Below are 20,343 nucleotides of genomic sequence, written 5' to 3' on the forward strand. Positions count from 1 at the left end.
TTATTGTACTCTCACTATATCAACACACAAATCATTTCACATATGAAGAGCTCACTTGCAAAAGGGGTTAGGTCAATTTTTCATAAATTTTATTGTTTTCTGTCTCTAAACCTCTAAATTTTTAGTCACTCTGATGATACCAAAGAAAATTTGAAATTCAAATGAAAACGTGAATGAAAGTGGCAAAGAAAAATCACGTTTTTAATCAATTAATCAAAAGAGATTGGATCCATTTCAGTTTGGTTGCAAAAGGGGTAAGGTCCACGATGATAATTTTTTTTTAATATATAGCAAAAGATTGAAGACAGGTAGATTTCTGTTATACCCAATTATATGTTCACATGATAGGGTAGTAGACCATGACAATTTAGTTTGTCATAAGAATATTGCAATAAGTGAGAATAAAAAACATGGTTTTTCTCGGAATGGTCCAAATTGGACCTAACCCCTTTTGCTACTAAACTCTTCATATGCTCCTGAGAGAAAAACCGTTTTAGTCATGAACCATTAAAAATGAAATGTATGCATTAAATATAAAGACATGACAAAATTATGGGGCAGCTGCTCGTATATGAAGTCGCAAATCAAAAACGCAAACTCTTAATAACTTTCTTAATCTTTGATGACAATTTTCCTCAAACCTTCACCCAATTTTATTGTTAGTATGATTATTATTATTTTGTCTGGTATTTTTACAACAAACTTTTCTTCAGGTTGAACTTCCTATTTAATGGTGACGGGTTTGTGCCCAATGAAAGACATGGAGTTAAAAGTGACCACAAATCTGAATGTAGGCAGGGTAGTCATAATTACCATAGATATGTATTAGAATTATTCTCTCGTGAGGCTTGCCCCTATTTTAATCTCGATTCTTTACCAACCAAGAACAACAAAAAAGTTTCGTCGATGAAATAAAGGTCTTATAAAGCTAACACAATTCATATTCCCGATATGCAAATGAAGAAAATATTCCATCAATATAACTTTTTTTCGACAAAACTATGCTCATACCAACGGAACCAACGCCAGGCCGATTAAAGCTTTGACGTTATTTGGAATGGCATATTATCCATTGGTTTAGAGTCAGTTTTGATTGTGTGACTGCGGTATGATAAGGGATGACCGCTCTATGTAAAAACATACATTTTCATGGTGATGATTATTATATGTATATTTTTTTTTCCAGGAGTGTATTGCAATCTTACTTTCGACAGGTTTGACTGTTGGAACTATACCTTGGCGGGAGAGGTCGCTGTTCAGCCTTGTCCTTGGTGGATTCCATCATCCGATTCTGAGCGTGAGTATAATATAGCCTACAGATTTTTTTTAAACACAACATCCTACACTGCAAAAGCACCGGTATCTATTTAACACTATAGTCTGATATCAGAGAACGGTTGAAAACAACACTGGATTTAGGATTTGGCTTTACACTAGGCAGGCGCTTAGCCCCCACTTAGCCCACATTGGTTTGTTACAACACTGGTATGGTTCTAATGTGATGGTGTTTCAAAACACAAATCAGATGTTTCACATCTAAACTTCATATTACGGGCTGGTGTCAAATCAACGCCGTCGTTTTTGCAGTGTAAAAATAGGGCTGGGGTAAGGCGTGTTAAGGGTCACGTGTTTTGTTTTGGTTTTTTTGGGGGGGAGGGGGTAAATAGCAAAGGTAATATAAAGTTACACATTCAACCAAGGCCTTTTTTTATTGTTTCTACGTTATTGCTCTCTTATTTTCTTCTTCCCCCTCCCCACCCCTCTTGAAAGAAATGTCATTGCATAATCGATACTCCTCCAAATTAAATACCGAGTGTGTGACTCTTTGATAGAAACATATTCACATCATACATGATTCAATAAAACCCTATTGTCTATTTGCTTCATTTTTAGGAAATGCGACCAAAATCTGCATGCCAAACGGCGAATGGTTTGTAAGCCCTTTCACCAACCAGACTTGGACCAACTATTCGGCTTGCCATCACCCTGTCAAAGAAGTGAGTACTATTCAGCATGAATTAAAGGGGAAGAAAAGTAAAGTTAGCTGCATTTTTTTTTTAAGTTGCACTTTATCAAAAACTAGAAATAATTATTGAGAAACTTGAAGGATATACATGCTATGTATTTCGCATCGACTTTCTAAGAAGCACAGTTTTAAAGGCACTTAGGGTTCCCTTTAATGAAAAATAAATATTTCAATACAAATAAAAAATATCGGTGAATATAAATTGTCATTGTTCGAACTGAAGTGCTGAGAGATATCTAGTGTTATTCCTAAATTAACAAAAATGCCGTTCACTGATATCTACACTAATATTGGCCCATTCATATTTTTTATGTATACATATAGTTCTGCTTTCAGCTATATGACGATAGAATAATGTTTTGATTCTTCTTTGTAACATCTCTTACAGACCAATGTGATGCTTGTTTTCTACGTTGGATACACCACTTCAATCATAGCGCTATCGATTGCTCTATTCATCTTCTTCCACTTCAAGTACGTTTTCTTCAAGTTTCTGGCCCGTATTCTGAACTTCGGATTTGAGCCCAACTGGCTCTCCATAGTTAAACTTCAACTTAAAACCAGGGTTTAATTCAAACCTGAGTTCAGAATACGACCCTCTGAGTTTATTCCCCGGGACTGAGTGGATGAGGGTGAAGGATTATATTGTTTCGCTGTACGCACTACCACTAAATGCGTTTTCTTCATTGGTCAATGTAACATTGTATTTTGTCGACATTGGTGACATAAAGGACCTAAGTAATAGGATAGTTAGAGGGGGGTTCACTAGTGCGGATGACAGATTCACGAACAGAGTAAATGTATTGAAATGCCCGTCAGATGACAATGAACCGCTAAGAGGTCTTTGTCGAAAATTGGTGAACACGAACAACAGTTTCGTCCTTGGCTTCGGAGCTGCAAAAAAAACCCCGCAATTTCGTTTGCCCAGAGTCTAGGAAACTGTTTTTCCGATTCACAATTTTCTCACAACTTCTTGGTTGTTCATTTTCATGAAGGACATTTGGCAAAACATTTTCCTTATCCTTGAATCCACCGTCACTCAGTCATGGAGCGTAATCGCCAGACTGTGGCATTCACTTCAAGGAAACCAATTCTAGACCAATTCAAGCTATACTGCATCATTCCCGATGGCACAACCACAGTCGTGTTGGATTCCGTTTTGTTGGCGTGACTAGCACGTCATTTTAAGGAAGGTACTGGCTACCAGACTGAATGCTTATATTATCCACGCAGACGATCCGTTTTTCGACACGAAGGAATATAAATGATTTTAGCTTAGACAAAGTGAAGTCCCTTTTTTATGAATGCTGAAAGATGCTCTCTGGAAATCTCAAGCAACAAATGCGCTACCATAACTTTGGCCCGCACTCTAAAGTCCAGTTTAGGTTCGGCCATGGTCTTACTCTGGGTTTAAATTATTGGAAGCCCAAAATATAAAAAAAATTGTATCATTTTATTTTTTTTCACAAGTTCAATGTGTTCTTTCATCAAAGTATAATAGCGACGGAAACCAATTCAGTTATTGGTCCCAGACAATTATGAATGATCTAAGTGGCAGATGATCTGATAAATCGAACCTGCATGTACTGTTAGAGATTAGTGTCACTACTGGCTATCTATAGTTAAGCCACAACCTTAGACGAGAATCCCGTAACACAAAGCTTAGCAATGATCGTAGAATATTTTTTACGATTGATTCCATTGACTACAATGTACAATCCATCATGAATATCAAGCGTACAATCAATTGCTAACCTTTGTGTTACGGGACCCAGACTTTAAAATAAATCTGAGTTGAGAATACGGGGCTATGTGTACACGGGTCGAGTGGTGACTGGCGCAATGGCATATGAAGGACATCGCATAGATTTTCATTGCTGTCCCCAATTATAGACTAGCTCGTGAGAACTGTATGGTGCTTTCAAAAAAGACTTTTGTTATGAAATTATATTACCAAGTTAAATAAACTCATCATATTCCATTACTTTCCTATCATTCATGTTCGGAGATATAATTTGTATTCATATTACATTGAAATGAAAATGATTCCATACATATGGTTCAATGAAAGTTAATTACATCGTATTATCATGATTATGTTGTCATAAAATAATTATGTAACTTTGTAATCGTATTATCTGTAGTCAAGTGTTGATATCGTAATGCGTTAATGAATTTTATAATAATGATTAATTTTGCATGATGGCTTTTCGGTTTCATTGGTCGGCATTAGTTGCTCGTCTTTTCATCTTTCGATCGATTCCATTGCTATTTATTGTTGCTTTACGATTCTTCTTTCCTGTAAACAGATCTCTGAGCTGCCCACGAGTGACGATCCACAAGAATCTCTTCTTTTCCTTCATTTTTGACGCTCTTTTTCAAATCACTTTCTTCGCCCTGGTCGCCAGCAACAAGGAAGTTATTCAGAATGACGGGGTAAGATTGAAACAATGTTATTTTTACATCCATAATGGCGGATCAAGGTAGGGGCACATCCGACCCATGCCCCCCTTTTTTTTTTGGGGGGGGGGGGGCAGGGCCAATTTTTTTTAAAGTAGAATTTGTCATGCATATGCAAGTAAGGACCCTTCTTTTTGGGCTCGTCAAATTTTCTTAAAACGAAATGACCTCGATGGTAGTTAAGCCTTTTTTGGGGGGCTTGCCATTTGTTTAATGTGCAAAAATGCCCCCTTTAAGAAAATTCTTGATCTACCCCTGCATAACGACACAGTCACACCCACGAAACTGACTTTAAACGGATTGATGATCACATTGAAATAACGTAATCGTTTTGATCATTCTGGATTTGTTTTCGTTGGTTCGAATGTAGCATAATGCGTGCTCCGTGCATTCTGTTATGTACTAGGTGCAAAGATTAACCTCGACGACAATTTTTTTCGATTTATAAGAAAGATGATATTTTCAATCTACAAAAAAAATGCTGAGAATCCCTCAAATGATAAGAGAGTTGAGAATAGCAAAAGGTAAATGTTGTGATTGCGCTTGGGAGATTTTCCCCATGTATTATGTGTATCATGAGGTATCATAATTTGCTTGGAATTTCTCTTCCCCTTCCCCTATTCTTCGAGCACATAACGACAAATTGACATAATTCCGTAGACGCATTTCCTTACTCCGCGAAAAGTGTATCATACTGGATGATACGGTATCCTTACTTGAATTTTTTTAGCAGTTTCTAAATTATTAATTTTTTGCAAGAGTTCGTAGCATCACATGTTCTAATACAGAGGTAACAAGTACAATTACTGTAAATGGCAATTGATAGAAATTGAATTAGTTGTGATTGATATTAGTTCTCACGTGGCGTCTTCACAAAATATATTTTTTTTAAATAAAGGAAGTAATGATAGTATTCATTGAATTGTTATTTTTTTGTTATTGTGACAATCTGAACGTCAAAGCGGATATGACTGAACCTGGGTCAGTCTTCTTGTATAAATACTATTTTTATATCTCCCATGTCATGCAAAAGAGGCTAAATAAGCCAAATACTCGAATTTACGATTTCCTTTTAAAAATCGTGCAAATATGCACTGTTATTAAATATTTGAATGAAATACATTTTTGACAGAATGCTGTCTTATTGCTTAGGCGGCCATTCAATAAAATATTTGTTTTTCCTTTATCTTTCAGGCATATTGTAAGGTTCATAACGTCTTAAAGCAGTATTTCCAGCTTTGTAATTATTTTTGGATGCTGAGTGAGGGTCTTTACCTCCACACTGTGATTGTAGTGGCTGTTTTCTCTGCAGAAAATCACCAACTTGTCCCGTACTTTATCATTGGATGGGGTAAGTATAGACAGGGATCGATGGGTTGATTGACTTAGAATTGCACATCCTTAGAGTAAAGAACACAGTGTGGCATCGTGTGTCCACAGTGCGTTCACAGTATCAAACAATGTTTTCAAATTGTTAAACAGTGTTAACAATCTGTTCGCAGTGCTTTCACGGTGTCATATTGTGTGTTGGCAAAGTCAAACAGCGTGTTCACAGCGCCAGACAGTGTGTTCACAATGCGTCCACAATGTCGCACAGTGTGGTGACAGGGTCAAACACGTGATCACAGTACCAAACGGTGTGTTTACAATTTGTAAACAGTATAACACAGTGTGTTCACAGTATCAAACATCGTGTTCACAATGTGTCGACAGTGTCACACATTGAGCTCGCAGTGTCAAACAGTGTTCAGTGTCACATACATGTAGTGTATTGACAGTGCGTTCACACCGTGAGCTATGTTAAGATATAATCCACAATATAAGGCATAAAGGTATACATATTACTTCAAACTATGCTTTTAAAAATTAACAGCTAATTGAACTCTTAAGGGGCGTGTATAGTGACTGCACATCGGAGTGCTGATTTTTCTCGTTTTTGAACAAGACAAAACAGCACTCCAAGTGCAGTCACTTGACACGCTCCTCAAGAGTTAAATTAGGTCTTTATTTTTAGAGTGTATGGACATCTCGACGATATGAGTATTCATTGCATTCACACTCTGGACTGTGTGAAAGTTTTGTTCACACTGTTACAATGCTCAAATGTAGCAGTGTGAAGATGATTTCACATAGTGTTCCACACTGTGAACACACTATGGGGGCACACTGTTGGACATTGTGATTTCCAGTAGGCATATATATATTATTAATGGATTATCACCAAAGCTGGATATAATAATTGAAAGATACTTTGTTAATGTTGATACATCATCTGTGTCTTCTTTTTTTTTCGTATGTTCAATGGTGCTCGATGTGCCGTGGCCGAGTTTCCTAGATGCCAGGCGATGCACAGGAGAGTCCGTGGTTCGAAACCCAGCCACGGCACCATCCAATCCTGGGAAATGAATTTTACTTTTCCAAATGAGATCTATACCCAAAATCCAACTTAGGAGTATGCTTGTTAAACATTGGAATCTTAACCCTAAAAGGACTGGGCTATTTGAGATGTATTGAGGACGGGGGGGGGGGGGGGGGGGCGGGGGGGGGGGGGGCACGATCCCCCCTCCTTCTGATCTCGGTCGCCGTTCGCGCGATCGCGCCGAAATTGGCACGCACATTCTTTACCACATAAACTACAAGCTGGTATAAAAAAAAACGAAAATCATTATTTTTTAATTATGAATAAAATATGCAAATGTATTCATGAAAAACATTATTTGCATATTTAACACCCTAGTTCACTTCAAATTTTCTCTTTTTTTGTTGCAGATGTCATATTTGTAATCTAATTTAAAGGTTTCCACAAAGAATAATTGCGAAAGCCATTTTTTTCCCTTATGTATTTCTTTGTTTTTATAATTTCTTATGTATTTCTTTGTTTTTCCATCTTTTGTTTTTCATCTTTTTTTAATGAAAATTATTACAGACCATTTGACAACTAAATTAAACCGTAAATTTATTAAGCAGACCAATAAGAACAAAAATAATCACCCTTTTATGAATTTCATCTCCCATAGACTTTGTACACAAAGTATGAAAATGAGCCATTTTCGGCATGACATTGCCTCGTAAAGAGTAATGTGACATCGCGATGGTAAACCCGTAGGTCGCGAAATTGGTCTCAAAAGTTGCGCGAGGCTTAAAAAAAAAGGTTATAAAATTTTGCGGCGCTATCTTTGTGCGTTTTGGAAATATCGCGCGAATAGGAATAATGATTCAATATGTGATACAGCACGTAATAGGGTCACATATCGTGCGTCGGGCTAACTTATGAGTAAACTGCATTATTATTGACCCAGGTGTAACGAATGTTCTCGTCCTTATTAATTTGTTAAATATTTCATATGTTTCAACAGCAGTTCCTATTGTCCCAGCGAGTCTGTATGCCGGATTTGTAGCACAGTATCCTCCCGGGCCGTAAGTATTTTTTTTCCCACATAGAAGTAGTCATCGAGCAATTCATATGCAGAGAAGTTGATGTTTTAATGCAAAAATCAAACAAAGTCCAAAATGCTAGTATCTGATTGGGCAAGAATCAATTTCCATTTGATGATGTAGCTCATTCTCTAACAAGGCTCTTGAAACTTGATTCCTTTCTTTAAACATGAATTTACTGGCCTAGTCGTAATCAACTAGTTGGTGATCTATGTTACATTAATTGCAAGAAATAGGCACCATTCTAACGCGAATGTAGAGTAAGATGTGTGTGGCAGTCCTAGGTTTTAAATTCTTGCTTCGAGATAAATCGTATGCAAGTACATGTGGAGGTGCCGTGGCCGAGTGGTCTAATGCATCTGCCTAGACATTTGAAAGGCCGGAGTTCGATCCCCGGCCACGGCACCTATGCCCGTGAGCAAGGCATTTAATCGACAATGCTCTTTTATCCTGCATTCGAATAAATGGAAATGCTAAATGTAATTTTGGTCACTTGGTTTGCTCTTGTATCAGTACCTGAGAACGGCAAGCATACAGTTGACTCATCATGAATCTTGAAAAAAATGTCGTAATTCGTGCAATTGAAGCATTGGAGTGAAGTGAAAGGAAAAACATTGAGAAAAAATAATTTGTGTCAATATTTGTATTCGAACTATTATGTTGTGACCTATGGGAAATAAAATATATATATTTAGTTTTCATGTATCGAATGATTTAGAATTAATAAATTGAGACTCGTCTCCTTCAATTCCATGGTCCTTATGTCCCATCTCAATATTTTTTCTCTCGGCCCCCCCCCCCTCTCTCTCTCTCACTTTCTCTCTCGTACCTCTCTTTTTCTTATTCGAATTTACTTTCTTTGCTGATTTATTTAGGTGCTGGGTTGGGGGCACAGTCTTCGATTGGCTGATAGCAGGATTCGTCATTTTTGTACTTGCGGTGAGCGCCTTACATTTTCAATTTTAATTACTAAAAAAAAAATATATATATATATATATATATACATACTTCGATTATTAAGGGACAAGTCCACCCCAACAAAAAGTTGATTTGAATAAATGGAGAAAAATCCAACAGGCATAACACTGAAAATTTCATCAAAATTGGATTTAAAATAAGAAAGTTATGACATTTAAAGTTTCGCTTAATTTCAGAGAACAGTTATATGCACATCCTGGCTGGTGTGCAAATGAGGAGACTATGACGTCATCCACTAATGTTTTTATGTTGTATTTTATTATATGACATATGAAATATTCTAATTTTCTCCTCATTGTCAAGTGATACAACGATTAATTCCTCCCTGAACATGTGGAATTAGCATTGTTTAATAGTATATGGTTCAGTCAAGTTGGTCCTTATTGCCAGATCTATAAAAAATGAAATATTGTATAATTCAAACAATAAAAAACAAAAGAAATAGTGAGTGATGGTCATCAGCGACTGACTCACCAAATTGTCCGTATCACTGTTTTGTGAAAAATAAACGAAACTTGAAAATGTCATAACTTTCTTATTTTACATCCGATTTTGATGAAATTTTCAGCACTATGCTAGTTTGATTTTTGTCTATTTATTCAAGTCAGCATTTTCCTCGGGTGGATTTGTCCTTTAAGCATTTTCGATAATGATTTGTTGTACATGTACATGCCTTGTATTTTTGAAGCGTGGTGAATGAAACCCCCTAAATAAAAAAGCAAGTCTCAATTACAGGGTGTGGGTATTCAATTTGATATAATTGAGTGATCGATTGACTGATTTATTTATTGATTGATTGATTGATGGATTGGCAAATGGAACGATTGATCGATTGATGTATCTTGATTTATCAGGTATAACACAAGACCTATCTATCAAAAACGGACATACTGAAGCTTTTCGGCAGGCACTCATCGCTCTAGCGTTCTAGTCATTCATGCGATTTTACTCCGATAAGTGCCTGTCGAAAAGCTTCAGTGTGTCAGTTTTTAAGGCTATTTTACGACTTTGCGGTACCAAACACGTATATGTCTATTACTTGTGCCATATCTTATGTATAACATTAATGAATAAAAAAAAATCAATCATAGACCCATTAGTAATTATTGATGTACTTTATTTTATGCTTTTACTTCAGGTAAATCTAATTCTATTATTAAACATTGTGAGAGTTTTAGTTACCAAACTACGAGCAACGCCGATGGCTGGATCAAAGAATTATACGTAAGTCAATTGGATTACTTGCCCCTTCAACATGATTACGTAATGTACAAAGATATATGATGATCATCATAAAAATGATGGTGTTGATAACGGACACTTCAATTAACGATAATGAGTGGAACTTTGGTTAATAAATGTATAAATACAAACATGAAAAAAAAATCATTTAAAATGAATCAGATAAACAAAATAAACGATTTCACCTATGCATAGGTACTTTAAATACGGGGGTAGCTTGGGGTTTATTTTATTCATTATTTGCTGTAGAACACGAACAAATTCTAGTAATGCCCCTATACGAATTACTTACTTGGTTTTGGGTCAGTGGACCTCTTCATTTCCACCGTAACACTATGGTGATAATAAAACATTCTTCAAATCATTTTAGGTTCATATCTCTTATCCTGATACAAATCTGTTTTATATTACATTTGACCCACTTTATATATTGATATTTGAACTACTTTGCCGAATATACCTCGATTTACCAGACTGTGTCGTAATTTTCATCGTAAGATATTAATTGGAGACCATTGGTCCTACTTCATATCTTTAAGCTATAATAATCTTTTTTTTTTCTTTGATGATTTTCAGACGAGCTGTTAGAGCAACCCTCATTTTATTACCCCTCCTTGGTCTTCATTATATCATCCTACCCGCTGCTCCTCCCCCCGGGCTTGCCGCAGATATCTACTCCTACGTCATGGCTCTCATTCTCTCGTTCCAAGTAAGTCAGTCTGTATGTGGGTTTGGGTGTGCGTGTGCGCGGTGTTTGTGGGTGAGTGTGAGGGTTGAAGCTAACCTTATTATATTACCCCTCCTCGGTCTTCCTATCCGCTGCTCCTCCCCCTGGGCTTGCCGTGGATATCTACTCGTACGTCATGGCTCTCATTCTCTCTTTTCAAGTAAGTTGGGATGTATCCATACAATGTGGGTGAGAGGGTGCGTGCGTGTGTGTGTTGGCGGTAAACCTGGTTGTTGGACATTTGTGGGTGTGGATATGTGTGTTTATGTATGCTGGCTGCAAATATCTACTCCTACCTTCTGGCTTAATCACTCGTTTTAAGGACGTTCCACAGTTATGTTTGTGCGCATTATGATCTGCGCATAATTTACACTCTGCGCGCAGACGTCACAATGGATGAACAGGTGATTAATTAGCTGCGGGTATGAGCTAATTTTTCTCATCTTCTGCACTTTAACTGCAGATCCGATGCGTTATTTTATGAAGCTAAAAATATAAAATTATTCCATGGACCATTCCAAAAAAATTATCTACAATTTCAAAATACTTTACTCTGCAGTGCTGCCAAGAATCACGAATATTACCCCGAGTTTGAATAAATGGTAGAGTGGTTTTGATTTTTTCTTAACATAGATACAAAGCATTCGGCGCATTTTTGGTGTTTTAAAAAGCACATTTGCTTTAATAAAAATGCTGATAGTTTAAAAACAAGCACATGAACCCCTATTTTTTAATGTATGTACCTCTTAGGTATACCTTCCTCTACAACTTTGCAAATTTTGGTGAAAATGACATGGATTTTGAACAAAGTGCAGCATTTATTGTACTTTTGTAGTTTGTTACTGAAATTTTACATTTTTTAGATTGGGATTTTGTTATCTTTTACGCCATTTTTAAGAACTGACAGTGCTGTTAAACCTAAAATTGCAAACCAATAGCACTATAAATAGATTCTCCATTCTAACGATACAATTATTAACTCTCTTGCGAAATTTGATGACTTTTTCATGTATTTTGACTGAGTAATACAGGTTTAAACTCATTGTAGTAATCTTGGGCGGTCTAAAAATGCCAAATTCTTTTGAATGCGCAATTCTTAAGAACATCAATTTGGGTGAACTTTGAAGCTCTATAGCAAAAAATCAAGCACATGGACCTATGTTAATTTTTGCATATTTCGAATATTAAGGTTCTAAAGTACATATGTGCAAAGTTTGGTGAAAATGACATGGATTTCACTTTAACTGTGGAACGTCCTTAAGTAAATCGGTCTCCATCTTTACAACGTGGGTGAGTGTGTGGGGGAAACCTCGGTGTGAGTTATGCGTGGATGTATACATGCATGTGTGTATGCTTGCCGCAGATATCTCCTCCTACGTCATCGCTCTTTTCCCTTCAAGGAAGTCGCTCTGCATCCTTTATACACTGTAGCCTAGGTGAGTGTGTGGGTATACATGTACCTGGGGTGGGGGTGGGGTGGATGCGTGTGTGTGTATGTATGCTTGCTGCAGATATCTACCCTTGTGTTATGGCACTTATCCTCTCATTTTAAGTAAGTTGATCTACTTCCTTACACTGTGGGTGAGTGTGTGGGTATACATGGGTGTGGTGTGTGCGAGAGGGTGGGTGTGTGTATGTAAGTTTGTCGCAGATATATTATCCTACGTCATAGCTATTATTTTCTCATTTCAAGTAAGCCGGGCTGCATCATTACAATATGTGCGGATGTGGGCGTGTGTGGGAGTACACGTGAGTGTGGGGTTATACCTGGGCGTTGGATGTGCGTGAGGGTGAGTACACGTATGTATGCTTACTGTAGATATCTACTCCTAAGTCATGGCTCTTTTTTTGTTCTCATTTCAAGTAAGCCGTTCTGCGGGAGTGAGAGTGGGCGAGTGTGAGTTAAAGAGCGCATTTAATTACGATTTATCTTTCTTATATTCTGTTCCAATGAGAACTATATTTGAATGTTTTTTTACATTGTCCTATATATACGCCCACATTATCATGCTTTGTGAATTCGATGGTACTTATTCTTTCAATTTACGAAGTGACGCTTGAACCGTCGAAGGTGGCGCTAGAGCAAAAACCAATGTGTGCAATGATTGATCCTTTCACAGTGTTTTGTCATGAAAATGCACGTCAAAGACTGAAATAATCGTGTTTGAATGGCACTTTTATTAGTGACCTACAAAACTATACCAGTACTTTTTTTTACCAAAAAAGTCCCAGACATGTTCCCCTTCATTCGAATGTATAGATGATGTTAGGATACACATTCTACTTAATTGATATCGGACTAGCACTTTTATTCAATGGCCTAATTATTTATATTCGTTCTCCATTCTCTATACATTCCTTTTTCACGTTTGCCTGTAATACACTTAACTGTCTCTCCCCCCCTCACTATCTCTCTCCCCTATTTGCCCAACTTATCACTCTGGTGGCCAATATGTTGATGTTGTTTTACATACGATCTACCTTGTATTCTTTCCATTCATTTTACTCTCCTCCCACCTTCCTTCCCGATCTCTACCCCTTCTCCTATACCATATCCTCCACCTCTCACTTATCACCTTCTCTTTTTTTTTCTTTCAGGGTCTGTTCGTGGCTTGCATTTTCTGCTTCTTCAACGGCGAGGTAATGCAAACCGTGTCTAGGTGCCTCAATAATTTTGCCCTGACACACACCTCTTCTTCTCTCGGTTCGGCCGCCTGCCCTCCCCGTCATACCAAAGTTAGTTCACGGTCCGGTAATTAAACAACACAAAATGATCACTCTCTTGAAAGTACAGAGCAATCACTCCTCGTGGTATACCGCCAAACTATATACTCTACCACCCTTGCTACCCCAGCCCATCCCCATGTCGCCCCCGTATCCATTCTGTACCTCCAAGGCATTGTTTGCATTCTGATTTATTATAATCTAAGCTCTTACTTTTTCGTGATTATTAATAATGACAGTATTATTACGCTATATTTTTTATTATTTACATTAATGTTATTATTTTTTTAATTATTATTATTGTTGTTGTTATTATCATAATTAATATTTTAATATCATCAACATCCTTATCAGTAGTATTAAAATTATTATCCCCATTATTTCAATATAGATATTATCACTAAAATTGTTATTATCATTATCAATTACAAATTAAGTATTTTCTGCCCAATATAGGTGGGGATTGACGTTAGGGGAGACAATGGGTTTATTTCGTTAAATGATAGGGCGGGTGATGTTTAATAGAGGGAACCAAATCTGTGTGGGGGATTTAAAAATTCATTGTGAGCAAGAGAACTACCTCGAAGTTTGATGAAAAGTAATTACCATTTTATTATACATTTATTATCATTAATATTATTTTTTTTACTATATTTATAAACTGCTTCTATCATAATTACCATTAAATCACGTGGCAAGGCACTCTGCATGTCTGTCTTGTAATCTGAGTTTGTGCTTTAAATAATGACTCATTCATTTTGCAAGTTGACTTGATAAATTACGCTATCTAATCACAGACTGGGTTATTTTGCACTTTAAATCACTGGCTGAATGTTATATGGACTGTATTAGATTTCACTAGTTAATGCCATTGCCACTGAAAATATATATGCTGACATTAACAGTTTTTACACCTTTTAGACAAGAGCTTTTCGTTCTGATTTTATTTATTTATTTATTTATTTATAATTATTTTCCATGCATGGGGAATGTGTTTTTCACTACCTGAGTACGATGCATTCCTTGTTCAAATCAATGTTGCATGTTCGTCTGTACTAAAGACAAATAAGCATGGTGAATGCAATTGCACGTTACGTCATCAGTAAATTTAGTCTTCCACTACAAAGAAATGATGGATGCGGTGTGAATAAAAATTTAAGGGTTACTTTACCACTTTACCATAGATGAACCTAAAAAGGAATACACTGAGAATGTTCACCATTACACCTTTAAAAGATGCAACAAAATGACATAGAGGGAACGCCTTTCAAAGTAAAAACATTGAACTTTTCAGACCAGAAATGAATGAATCTTTACTCATATGTAAGGTGTTCTCTGTGCGGCTTTCCTCAAGGTGCAAAGTTGAACCTCTTTTATTCAAGTGTATAAAAATTATAGAGATATATTCTATTCAATTTCGAAAAAACATTATTCACAAAGATTGTTGACAGAGAGGCTTGGAATAAGGTAGAAGGGATAATGTCTTGTATAGTTGAAAAAAATCCCACATTTGACGATCGGCACTGAGTAAGCCTAAAGTTAAAAATTATGATTGCATCTTGCCTCGTCAGTGTTAGCATGCGAGTTTCCATTATTCACTGTCTTGCTCGCGTTTTATCAGGATCATATAAGGGTATATATACTGGTTTTTCAGATTTTTCTTTCCTTTTGTTTACTTCATGTGTCCAAACCTTTTTCACCCGTGCTGACCGTGAAAAAGAGAGGTGTGCGTCTAAGTTTCTGTTTATATTCCATGTTTCTAGTAAGTACGACTTTGCTTCCATACGTTTCGTTTCGTTTTACGTTTATCATGGCTTTGATAGTTTATCATTCTTTGTAGTTAGCCATGACATTACTCGTACATTTTCGATCTGTTTCCATCATAGTACATTCCATTCATGTATATAGCCATCATGCTAGATTATCCATCCATCCATTTTTATCTAGATTCATTCGGTTTATGTTGCATCTTAGATGAGATTTCAATTAACATTATAAGACTGTTTTCCGTGGTAATAGAATATCGTGTAGCATAACGACAACTTCCTTGTTGTATCAAATGATGCCATATAAAAGAATTAAAGGAATACTGAATTAGTGATAACAAATACGAATGAACATGGTTGAATACATCGTCATAAAGGTATTTAATCGTGCTGTTCGCTCTGCTCTTTCACCTAAAGGTCAAAATGCAAGTAAGGCGAAAGTGGTTTGCTCACCATTGGTGGCGGAGAGACAGTGATTTTAGAGGGCGATACACAAACACCACGACAGTCACCGAAGCCTGTACTGTCACCGCACCCGTTAACAACCGGGTAAGCAGTGGCGACCAGGGCTGTCCTCTCCTAAAGAAATCCCCAAATTTTATCGGCAACGGTGCAATGCCCGGCGGAAGCCAACGGAGCAGTTGCAGCAGCGGCGGCAGCCTGGCGGTCAAGTACCGGCCCGGAAGTGGCGCAAGTACAGTTTCAAAGACACCCGAGATCGAGGAAATTCCGGAAGTGAAAGTGGAAAATTATTCGTACAAAATAAATGGTGATATTGGAGACAATGCTGCGATGGAGGACGATTTAGTCGATGTTGTGTCCCCCCTGATGGAAAGTGCTGAATTAAATACGAGAACGACTGAAGTATAGACATGCTGGACGAAAGACAGATGGGAAATTTTGGATAATCAAATGCATGATGTTGTGACATTCTTTTATCTGCCTCTAGTCACGTGAAACTATCGGAGCTGGCGAACAACTTTTGAACCGTGATTATCGAGAAAAGCCTTCATACATATACATAGTATATATATACAGCGCGTCCCAAAAAATGTCCCTCTGATACGCGGCTGAATTACTTCAAAAATTAAAAATTATTCTCAATGAAATGTATGAAACTAGTAAGCTCATATCATGTTCTAACTTCTATAAAAATTTCATTGGTCTCGCTTCAGTGGTTTTTAATACACAGTCTATTATGTAACATTGGTGCTTTTCAGCCCATTCCAAGTTTGCATGCATGCAACACTGCTGTGTGTTCTGCACTTTCTAGCATATCAACCCCCTTTGAACATTCTTACCAAGAATTTCCCTGACCTGACCAGGAAAATCCATATGACCTACCCAGGCTCATCAAATCACAACCTTGAGCATGTTCAGAAGGGCAAAAACAATATTTGACAGTTCATTTCATGTTTGATAACAGGAGATGCACAATGATTAGGACAACTGGTTATGTCTGTTTAATGCCTAATTCATGCCTAATATTCTGCATTATTGTTTTCATTACTTTTTTTCAAGTTAATAAGCTACTGTGGTTAATTTAATTCAGTGTAACTTTTTAAAAGAAAAAAAGTAAAAATTTTATCTGGTAAAGTTCCTTTTCGCAAAGGGTGATTAACTTGCGGATTTCCCTTTATTTTTCAGCTTATTTTACTCATCCATCATTCACATTTTCTTTCCAAGTTGGTGCACTGATTCCCCTTATCAATCATGAAACAAACTTAATTCTTATGTTTCTTGTCCTTCTGAACATGCCCAAGTTTATGATTTGATGAACCTGGATATGATTAGGGAAATGTCCCTGCTCAGATCCTAGATGTAAAACTGGGGGTTAATATGCCATAGACAATGCAAAAATGCATCAATGCTGCAAACTTGGAATGGGCTAAAATGCACCACTGTTACGTAACAGATTGTGTATACAAAACCGCTGAAGCGTGACCAATGAAATTTTCATAGAAGCTAGATCATGAAATGATCTTTCTATTCATGAACATTTATTTGAGAATACTACCACATTTTAGAATTAATTCAGCCCTATGTCAGAGGGACATTTTTTTTGGGACGCGCTGTATATACAAATATAAATATTTAGTAACTGTGACTCTTGGAACATCGTGGTGCTGTGCATCACATCTTCGTGTACTAACTTGTAGTTTCTTTGACTCATAGATTGCATAATTTACTTAGGTAAAGAATTAAAGCTTCAAAGGTCTAAAAGCATGGAATAAATCCGCAGAGTAATGTTTAACTATATCCTTAACCATATCATTGTAAAAAATAAGTGTAGACCTGTTCCGTTGGAAGGGACACTTGTTGATTTTGTCTAAGAAACAAACTTATTTTGATAAAGTATTTGAAGTTTAAACCTTTGTTCTTACTCCATATGTAAGGTTCTTCTACGGCTACACCTACAGCGGTGCTTAAAAGTTAGTAACGCCCACTAGAAATGAACATATTGAAAGTGTTAAAGTTCTGCAATGTTTTAGACTGCAACGTCCTGCTGTCTACGTTCTACACTCGGCATGAACACTGGCGGATCCAGGGGGGGGCACAGCGGACACGTGCCCCCCCCCCCCCCCCTTGAGAAGCAAAATTAAAATTTGTAATGTAAAAATGCCATTAAAACAGAGGTGTGCCCCCTCTTTTGAAATTGAAGATTTTTTTTTTTTGGCTTGTCAAATGTCCTTAATTTGTGGTTGAATTTTTTTTGCGTGTCAAAATTTTCCTCCGAAGAATTTGCCCCCCCCCCCCTTTTGGAAAAATCCTGGATCCGGCCCTGGGCATGAAGAAGTGTATTTTGTGGAGGGGTTCAACAACTTTTAGGCTATATATTATCTGATCAATTTCCCAGAACGTCTAGCAAAGTCTCTTTTAATGTCCATTCGAAATGACTAAAACCGGTGTGAAATAATTTACTTAATTTGCTACTTTTATATGTGCGTGTACGCAAGATTGACTTCTTGTTCTTTTTGTTGCTCGATATTCCCTAATTTATGGCATTATTTCTTATTATTATTATGAAATTATTATTATTATAATTATTGTCATTATTATAGTATTATTATTGTTATTAATATTATGATTATTATCATTAATTTTATCATTTTTTTAATTTTTATCATTATTAATGTCATTATTATTAACACAGAAAGTAGTACACTCTAAACAAAAGTTTTACCCAATATTGGGTAAAATGGGAACACGCATGTTGGTTGGGTAAAAAAAAACATATATTTTGTAAATTTTACGCAATGTTGCGCTGATATTGATCCTTAAAACATGTATTTTCCCCAATATGGGGTAAAAAAAATACCCAGCAAACATGCATGTTCCCTTTCAACCCAATATTGGGTAAAATTTTACTCAGAGTGTAGTAGCAGTAATAGAAGGAGAAGCATTATATATATATTATTCAGGGGGCCGTGGAACGTTCTTGAATGAGGGAGGAGGAGCTGAAAGTGCATCAAATCAATTCACTATTTGATGATTTTTGTTTACATTTTTGTACATGGTTATTGAAAAAAATGGGGTGAGTCCCCCCAACAATAATTGATGAATTGAAATTTATGTGTTGTTTCTTCGCCGACTTGTCATTTGTAGAATGTGCTGAGCACTATCACGACACACATGGCATTCATTGTTCGTAAAGGTAACATTATCCAATAATTGTAATTTAAAAAAGTATAACGAGATGCAATAATTCTGCTTGAAATACCTAGAATTGCCCTCCCCCTTACAACAAATAAGGCATTTTTCGCTTCCAACAACAACTTTGGCATGCTTGTCAGGTGATTCTTTCGTTTTTTATATAGTATTAACATAATATATTGTACAAATTTTTACTTGTGATTCGATTACATGTATACAATTATGGTACTTTTTTTTCTTGGAATCGTTTAGTTAATGTAAAATCTAGGCATGTAATCAAGTCCCCATTTCGAAATATATCCAATTGGTCTTATAGCAGATGGGATATTCTGATTTTCAGATCGCCTAGTAATACTTGGTCTACTACCAATTTGAACTAATGACCGTTTGGTTGAAACATTTAGCCTACTGCCCAGACCAAACCGAGTTAGGCATAGTAGTTGTAGAGCAGGTCACAGTTTATGCGCGTCAAATCACAGTGGACAGACTAGAGGTCATTGTCGACAGTTGGTAAACCGGGGCAGCACATCGTCTTAAGATTCGTAACGGACAAAAAGTGAAATAATATCATTTGTCCAGGAAGACACTGCTTTTTTGATTCACCGATTTTTGACAAAGGCTTCTTTGCTATGAAGGGCTTTTGACAATAGACTCTCTGCTTTACAGAAAGCGTCTGCGAAGTGATAGCAAATATTCCCATTTTTTTTACATAGCATCAAACAGAAACAGAAATCGAGGCTAGTTCCTCACAAACAAGTTTCTCTTGTTTTCCTTTGCATATTCGAAACGACTCATTACTGTAACAGTTAAGATTTATGATTTTGGCGTATTTGGTAGATGTGCTTTATTTTCGTCCTGCTTTGACGAAGTAGTACTATGCAGTTATTAACCTGATAGCTGAAGTCTTAACTACGGCCATGAATTCAAACGCCACAATAAATATAAGTTGGTGTTTCGGCATTTCATGAACGATATTTTTGAATTTAGTATGACATTTTTATCAATTTTTTTATTATTAATGATTCGAACATTGAACAAATCAGGGTTGTCTGTTTGTAGGTGATACCACTTTAGGAATAGATCCCCAAAATGATCTACTTTGCCATTTTAGACAGATCTAAAAACAGAATTGCAATGCCATGGAAATGCAGATTGCTTCAGTGAATGTTATCACCTATACTTCTCTTAATTACAGATTCTAGATGAAATTTTTTAATGAAAAATAATGATAATAGCATGCCATGGAATTGTCGCCGCGTAATTAATGTGTTGAGGTACCACCGTATTAACAACAAAGCAAACGGTTTTGTGCTATTTTGAACATATGAAAG

General features: G+C 36.6%; 1 protein-coding gene across 1 annotated transcript; it reads left to right on the top strand.

The window, feature by feature from the left end:
- Nucleotides 1–730: 730 nt before the first annotated feature.
- Nucleotides 731–16,921, top strand: LOC129274151 (calcitonin gene-related peptide type 1 receptor-like). Its single transcript, XM_064108256.1, has 12 exons — nucleotides 731–740; nucleotides 1,187–1,297; nucleotides 1,894–1,997; nucleotides 2,415–2,500; nucleotides 4,336–4,462; nucleotides 5,681–5,837; nucleotides 7,843–7,903; nucleotides 8,797–8,860; nucleotides 10,038–10,123; nucleotides 10,718–10,850; nucleotides 13,467–13,508; nucleotides 15,776–16,921. Exons 1-12 carry the CDS (start codon nucleotides 731–733, stop codon nucleotides 16,226–16,228), a joined length of 1,434 nt encoding a protein of 477 aa, XP_063964326.1. The 3' UTR covers nucleotides 16,229–16,921.
- The last annotated feature ends 3,422 nt before the right edge of the window (nucleotides 16,922–20,343 follow it).

Source organism: Lytechinus pictus, chromosome 13 (genome assembly GCF_037042905.1).
Source record: "Lytechinus pictus isolate F3 Inbred chromosome 13, Lp3.0, whole genome shotgun sequence".
Lineage (NCBI taxonomy): Eukaryota > Metazoa > Echinodermata > Echinoidea > Temnopleuroida > Toxopneustidae > Lytechinus > Lytechinus pictus.

Excerpts from the sequence above, each read along its gene's own strand:
- LOC129274151 (XM_064108256.1), top strand. Across the intron at positions 1,998-2,414 it reads GCCATCACCCTGTCAAAGAA|ACCAATGTGATGCTTGTTTT; the intron begins GTGAGTACTATT and ends CATCTCTTACAG. Across the intron at positions 5,838-7,842 it reads GTACTTTATCATTGGATGGG|CAGTTCCTATTGTCCCAGCG; the intron begins GTAAGTATAGAC and ends ATGTTTCAACAG.